We start from the raw sequence: 7616 nt of genomic DNA on the forward strand, positions 1-7616 counted from the left end.
CTCATGGCTTCTATCACATGCCTCGAAATCATAGCTACTTCTTCTTCTTTAAAATCATCATCAGATTCTTCAACTTGAGCCTTGAAAGCGGCCACTTTCTTCTTTTCGTCCTTCTGGTATCTTTGGATATGATTCTTTTCAAAAGCTATAAGATTTCCTCTTAATTCATCATAGGTGAACTTATCCAGATTTCCATCTTCAAGAACAATGGCTTTGGTTTCCCAAGTCTTTGGCAGACTTCTAACAAGCTTTCTAACTTATTGTGAGTTAGTATAGGTTACTCCAAGCGATTTGAGTTCTCCAATAATCTTGCTGAATCTTGTGAACATTGATTCGATGTTCTCATCGTCTTTCATCATGAAGGCTTCATAATGGTGTCTTAGAGCATCAATTTTTGTTTCTCTTACTTTTGATGTTCCTTCATAAGTGACTTCAAGTTTATCCCACATTTCTTTGGCAGTGTCACAATTTGAAATTTTTGTATACTCTTCTCTACTCACTGCACAGTAGAGCAAGGCTATTGCCCTTGCATTTATTTGCAGTGTCACTTGTTGTTCTTTAGTAATGTCGTGTGACTCTAGATCAATTGTTGAAGTTTCTGCATCTTCTTTGTTTTCAGTGTCCGCTCGGGGAATGGGTTTAGGTCCTTTTTTAATCATGACCCAGGCTTGATAATCAGTTGATTGCACGAATATTTTAAACCTTTCCTTCCAGTGGTCATAATGTTCACTATTAAAGTATGGTGGTCTTATTGTGGAGTGCCCATCTTGCAATAGTGCTCCAGGAATTTGATATCCGGCCATTTGATCTTTTCTTACGTGCGGTTAAGCACTGAAGGTGAGACCTTGCTCTGATACGAATTGAAAGTGCAAGAGGGGGGGGGGGGGGGGGTGAATTGTTAAAAATTTTCGATCTGTTAGTCGACTACCTACTCAGTGAATATTAAGGTAAGGTGCAGAAAATAAATGACACACGAAATTTATACTGGTTCATATTCAATGTGAATCCTAGTCCAGTCCCCTTGGGTTGCAAAGGTGATCTCTGCAGCTCTTTTATAAGGTTTGGTACAATGAAGGTTTTGAATGAAGTTGCTACGTCTACACTCAAAACACTCTTATTCTTTTTGATACAACGCCTCACAAACTATAACTCTCCTTTCTCTCTTATTACACTATGAATCACTCAGATTAACAATGTTTATTTGAAAGTAAAGCAGAGCAATGGAGGTAATGAGACAATTGCATAATTCTTGCGTTTGTGAAGCAACCCTTTTTATAGTGTTTTAGGCTCTTCACGCAGAGAGATCAACCCAAGGGATTTGATCCTTGGAAATGGAATCAGAGATCCTATTTCCAAGAATAAGACTGAGCTTTTGCTGCTTTCCTTGTGTGGCGAGGCAGCAGCAGATTTATTACACTTCATGAGATATTCCTTTGATGCTTTTCCTTCTTGAAACGATTTGATGCTGCTGGAATATTGCCTCTTTATTTTGCAGATATCTTTTCCTTTCTTGAAAGATTTTATACGGCTGAAGATTACAGCTGTTTGCACCGTTGGGGCTGGGAAGCCATTTGTCGAGTGAGCCCAGCTCGTTGGGGCTGTTCTGTGGGCTTCCAATTTGTTGGGGATGTTTTGTGGGCTCACATATATTCCTTGTGTGATCTAATTAATATACCTGCACAAGTAAAATTGTCATCATAAAAACTTGACACTAACAACCAGGGCGAAATTACTGGAACTTAAAGAGCAGATAAGGAATCATAGGCATGACAGAGGTTTATTTGACGCAGAAAATGAGCTAAAGGGAGAATTGGAAAAATGGTCCATGGTACAAGAAAGCATATTTTCAGCAAAAATCCAGAATAAAATGGCTACAACTAGGACATTCCAACTCAGCATTTTTCTTTGCCAATACAAAAAATAAAAAAGGGCAAAATACATCAAAACACCCTGAACTATACCCGAAATGTCGATATCACACTTAAACTATACGAGCGACCTATTATACACCTTAACTTGTTAAAAGTGAATTAAATGAGCCCTCCACAGACTAAAACTCAGGCGCATATTTGTCCACATTTTTTAGCGTGTTGGAGCTGTAAAAAGGGCCATTATAATTTTAAAAAAATGGAAAATAACTTGATAAATACTAATTAATAATACGGTTCAAACCAATTTTCACCCACCCCACATTTACTTCACCCATCCACATTTACCCATACCCGTTTAGAACCCTAACTCCCACTCCCCTAAATTTGCTGAAGAACACGCCCAAATCGGAGCTCAAGACCAGTTGTTTTTGAATCAAAGGTAACTAATTCAACTTTATTTAGCTTGTTTTACTGTATAAGCTCAAGTATTGTTGTATTTCGCAACTGTAAAAATAGCTCGGATTCACCCTTTTTTTTTGTTGCATTTGTCTGTACTCTTTCATTTCGCAGCTGTACTCTTTCATTTCGTACTCTTGCATTTGTCTGGTTAATTTGATTTTTTTTCTCTTTTCTGTTAAAGATTGTTATACAATGGCTAAAATAAGCTTAAGTAAGTTTTGTAAGCAAGAGGATGATCATGAGTTGAAGGATGTGCGATGCAAACATGGATTTCTTTTGCCATTGTTGTCTTCTTGGACCCCAAGGAACCCTGGTAGAAGATATTGGAGTTGTTCATATTATGGTGTAAGTGAAATTTATTTCAAAAATTGAACTTTGAATAAGTGAATTTGCCTTTCAAATATTGGACTTTGAAGAGTTGAAAGACTGATTTTTTTTATTGATTTTATTACATTTTAGGGTGATAGATCATGTGATTTTTATCTTTGGAAGGATACTGACATTGATCCAAGATCCAAATTTGTTATTCCTAAATTGGTGGGAAGAATTGGTGAACTTGAAGCATCGTTGGAGGCTTTTGGAAAAGATGATTACAAGCATTCTCCGACAACAAACTCCATGGAAAGCAAAATTGATATGAACAATATAGAAATTCAACTAGAAAATTTTGGAGAAGACATTAAGAAGATGAAGGAAAAAGAGAAGAAGTGGAAGAGCAAGTTGGCTAAGTCCAAGAAAAGGGAGAAAGTTCTTTTGATTTCGTTATTGTGTATTTGTATTGAAGTAGTAAGTTTTCTATTTCAAAACTTTTTTTTTAGAGGTGTTTCAATGAAGTTGCCCTAAGCTCTTGTTGTAGTTTGGCATGTCGTTAGCGGGGTTGCACTTGTTAGTGTTATAAACAACTTGTTAGTGTTGGCATTTTGTGAAATGAAATGGCAATGTTGGATGTAATGTTGTTGTTGTGTAATTCTTAGTCTTGTACAATTGCTTTGCAAAATTAGTAAGTATAAGGCATAAAACAGTGACAAAATTTCATTTAACATTGAAAGAACTTTCATTAATCGAAGCCATAAAACATGAAAAGAAATAAATAGACCTATTCTATAATTACGATCTCCGGTGCCTTCTTATTAACGAAAAAGCATATGCGTCCGCTGACCTCTCAAGCTTGAAATTCCAAAACATTTCCTCTTTGTAGTCTGTTGTCATCAACAAACGCCTTCCACCCTTGGCAAAGACGCTTATATGCACCCACTTTATATTGCATATAGTAGGCGTGAGCATTGTGAAGAACAACCGCTTCACGGTCATGGTTTGGAAGGAATTGGAAAGTATGGGAAGGAAATATGAAGTCATCCTTGTCAACGTATGATTTTGTTAACTTCTTCTCAAATGTCGTTAGGATGGTAGTCATTTTTGGTTTGAGGGGTTGCAATGAGAATTAGTGAAAGAACTATGATTAAATAAGAATTGGGTGAAGCATTAACCACCAACCACCTCACTTAAAGAAGCCAAAGGAAATGGTCAAAATCTTGAATTCTGAAAACAGATTACAATGACTTCAAAAAGTGTACCAAGACTTGACCAAAACTGAACAAAATCAGTGCCATTCAACCCAACAATTAAGGCTAATAAAACTGCCAACGATAAAATCAAACAAAACAGCTTATTACTGCCAATTCAAGTGCAGTCACAGCTGCATACCCATTGATCAAAAGAGAGTGACTTTACATAGACAAGAACTAACGTTAAATGCAGTCACAACTGCTAATTCAAGTGCAATCACAGCTACCAATTCAAGTGCAGTCACAGCTGCCCAAAACAAACTTAAATGCAGTCATATCTACCAAACCACTACATATAGTTAAGGCAAAATACATCAAATCATAACTTAAACTGTACCCAAAGTATAGATTTGATGTATTTTGCCTGTAGTTAACCCCAACCAAATGCAGTCACAACTGCCTAAACAAAGTTTTTAAAAAACTACATAAACAAATTCACAAAGCAGTCACAGCTACCAAAAACAGTGAGTAAAGCTAGAATGGTCAAATTCACAAGGCAGTGGTGCTGCCTTGGCTCATTTGTACAGCTTTAGTCCTGGTTTGACTCTGCTTTTTGTTCCTTCCTTGTTGAAGTTGCCTGGAGGTCATAGCTTGTCTTCCTTGCCATTTCACACCACCACTTGCTTTGTGCTGCAGTTCACCAGTGACAATTGCACTAGATTTGTTGTTTCGAACCCTTTCACTAGGCAATCCAGGCTGCTCAAATGAATAGAACTACTTGTTAGTGGAACTTAATTTCAGAAAATGTTATTTAATCTGTAAACATAGAATAGTCTTACATTGATGATAGTTACTCCACTTTGTGTGTGCAACACTCCCATTCTAACCATCTTTGGCCTTTTAGTAGCAACACTCTACAAATTATACCAAAATATTAGCAACTAGTTCAGCACTGAACTGTACATGAAGTATGTGAAATTATTTACCTTTTCAGTTGATCCCTTTGGCCTACCCCTTCCTCTACCAGTTGGAGCAGGTGCCTTTCTTGGGCCAGAACCTGAACTTGGGCCAGCAGAAGCACTTGCACTTGCACTTGGGCCATCAGTTGTAGGCTCTCTAAGACATTTCCTTTTATTATGACCTGGGGTATGACACTTATTGCATGTCATTTCGACCCCCCTTTTGGAGAGTTTTCCTGTTTATTTGGGTTCACTTGCCTCTTTCCTTCTAACAGTCTTAGGCCTGCCTGGCATCTTCCTCACTTCAAGGGGTATAACAGTAGGATTTGTGGATGGTGGCCACATCTTCAAGTTCAGAACTGTTTGAATAAAGTAGCTATATGTCTTTATATAGGTATCTCTAGAATACCATTGAGAAATGTAATCCATCGGGTTCAACCTCTTGTGGTGAAGAGCAGCAATTGCATGAGGACATGGGATGCCTTTCAACATCCATGCTCTACAAGAACAAGTTTGTCTAGGCAGATCCACAACATGTCTAAAATGACCTTCAAGAACCTCATATCCTGTATCAGAATTCCATTCAATACTGCATTTCATAGACCTTGCAGTATGCTCTGTCAGAACTTTCAATGCCATTGGAGAAAAGTCATGAATCCAACTGTCACCAAAACTCCCTCATCTGTCCTACTCTCTTCATCATTTTGACTCTTATTTCTTCAAGCATAGTTATTACAGTCTTGTGCCTTGCAGCCAGTATCCAAGAGTTGAAACATTCAGCCATGTTGTTGTCTATAATGTCACACTTTGTGGTATATTTCATGTAAACCTTGCTCCACCTTCAGGGTTGTAGTACATCAACTTATCAAGACATTCTTCTCTCAAAAGTTTCATGTAGTCTAAGTTCTCATTCAGCTTAGACTCAAAAGTTGACTTTGCACACCTCCAGAAGCATCTTCCTCTCAAGGCCTCTGTATTTTTGGGACCAATTGGCTAAAACATGTCTAGCACAAATTCTATGTTCAACATGGGGCAGCTGCTCTTTTATGGCACTTTCAAGACCCTGTGAGGAATAAAAAACAGGCAGTTAGTAAAGTAAAAGAACAAAACTGCCAAGAGTTATGAAATGGAGTGAATTCAACACTTAAATCTTACCTTCTGCATATCTGTTATAACAGCAATGTCTGTCCCATTTCCCAGCTGAAGATCTTCCTTTAAAATTCTAATAAACCAAGTCCAATTGTGCTTGTTCTCAACCTCAACTACTGCCCAGGCCAGTGGCATCATCGGATTGTTTCCATCTTTACAAACAACAACAAGTAATTGACCTTTTGAGATTCCCTTTAAAAAGCAACCATCCAAACCAATGCACTTCCTACAACCAGCTAAGTATTACTTCTTCATTGCATCAAAACATATGTAGAATCCTCTAAACATTTTTTTTCCACCTTCAAATGTCTCATCACTAAGCCTAACTACACATGTACTACCTGGATTTGATCTTAACAACTCATCCCTATAATCTAAAATCCTCCCAAACTCCAAAACATGGTCACCCATCAACTCAGCTAAAACCTTGTTTCTTGCTCTTCTACACACAGTTCTACTAACATAAAGATCCAACTCCTTCTTAATGGGCTGCTGAAACTAAAAAATCCTAATGTTTGGTTGTTCCTTTATTCTCTCATTATAGTGTCTAGATAAGAATTTGGTATTGCAAAGCTTGTTCCTATTGGTAGGGTCACACATGTGAATTGGATTATAGGTCTTCACCACAAAGTTGTTAGTCTTAGATTCAAGACTAGCAAATAAAAGCCAAGGATAACCCTCTACACACCTAACCCTTACCCTTGTAGGTTCATAAATACATTTTTCAATGGCAACATGCTCATGGACTGCATACTTGGTAACTGCAGTTCTAAATTCATTAACACTTTCAAATTGGAGGCCTGTTTCCCACACTATTTTCTTGGAGGTTTTATCAAAGACAACTCTGTTTGTCACCTTCCTTCTTTTTGTTTTTACTCTCTGTTCAACTACTCCTTCATCATCATCAGATATGTCATCTGGATCAGTCTCAAAACTGGCAGCTTCATCTGAGGGGTAATAAGGCTCATCACCAGCCAACTTGCCTTCCATGGTGTCTCTATTAGCACCTTCAGATTCATCATACCCCACATCTGGCCCTTTTGGTCCTGAACCTAACTTAACATGTTCAGGAATAGGAGCTCTTTCACCCCTCTTCCTTCTTTTTCTTTTTCCAGCTCCCTCTTCCTCCCTAAAACCCCTTAGCTCCTTATCTACATCACTCTCACTATGTACTTCTCCTTCATCAAACAATCCATCTAGGTATGAATCTAAATCACTACCAGTTTCAGAAAAATCAGGGATAACCCTAGTTTGTGACGATTCAGCAGTGGTATGAGGGGTAGGAATAGATTCATTAGTACTAGTATGGGCAGGATTTGATGCAGCAGCAGTAGTGCTAAGGGCAGGATTTGGTTCAGTGGTAGTATTAGGGGCAGGATTTGTGCAGCAGCAGTAGTATTAGAAGCAGTTGGAGGAGTACAAGGGACAGAACTTAGAGAGTTAGGTTGGAGAGGGGCAGTATTTTGAGTTGGTTCAAAAGGAGGTTCATTGAATGACTCTAAATCAGCATCAAAAGATGGAACACCACTACCCCCAATGTCTCGACCAGTCACTTTATCAAAAGAAACATCACTTTGCCCCTCCACATGGGTTACATATTCTAATAAGGGTGGGACCACTAGGGGCTCTTCAACCATGTGACACACAAAAGCCTTCAAAATATCCCCATCCCC

The 7616-nt window shown here is 38.2% G+C and overlaps 1 protein-coding gene across 1 annotated transcript; it reads right to left on the reverse strand.

Annotated features, from left to right (window-relative positions):
- Window positions 1–5034: 5034 nt before the first annotated feature.
- On the reverse strand, window positions 5035–5433 carry LOC132629100 (uncharacterized). The gene has a single exon (XM_060344837.1). The coding sequence runs from the start codon at window positions 5431–5433 to the stop codon at window positions 5035–5037; it is 399 nt and encodes a 132-aa protein (XP_060200820.1).
- Window positions 5434–7616: the final 2183 nt, after the last annotated feature.

Source organism: Lycium barbarum, chromosome 2 (assembly GCF_019175385.1).
Source record: "Lycium barbarum isolate Lr01 chromosome 2, ASM1917538v2, whole genome shotgun sequence".
NCBI classification, from domain to species: domain Eukaryota; kingdom Viridiplantae; phylum Streptophyta; class Magnoliopsida; order Solanales; family Solanaceae; genus Lycium; species Lycium barbarum.

Bases quoted from the DNA above. Each gene is read 5' to 3' on its own strand.
- LOC132629100 (XM_060344837.1), bottom strand. From the start codon at position 5,433: ATGGCATTGAAAGTTCTGACAGAGCATACTGCAAGGTCTATGAAATGC.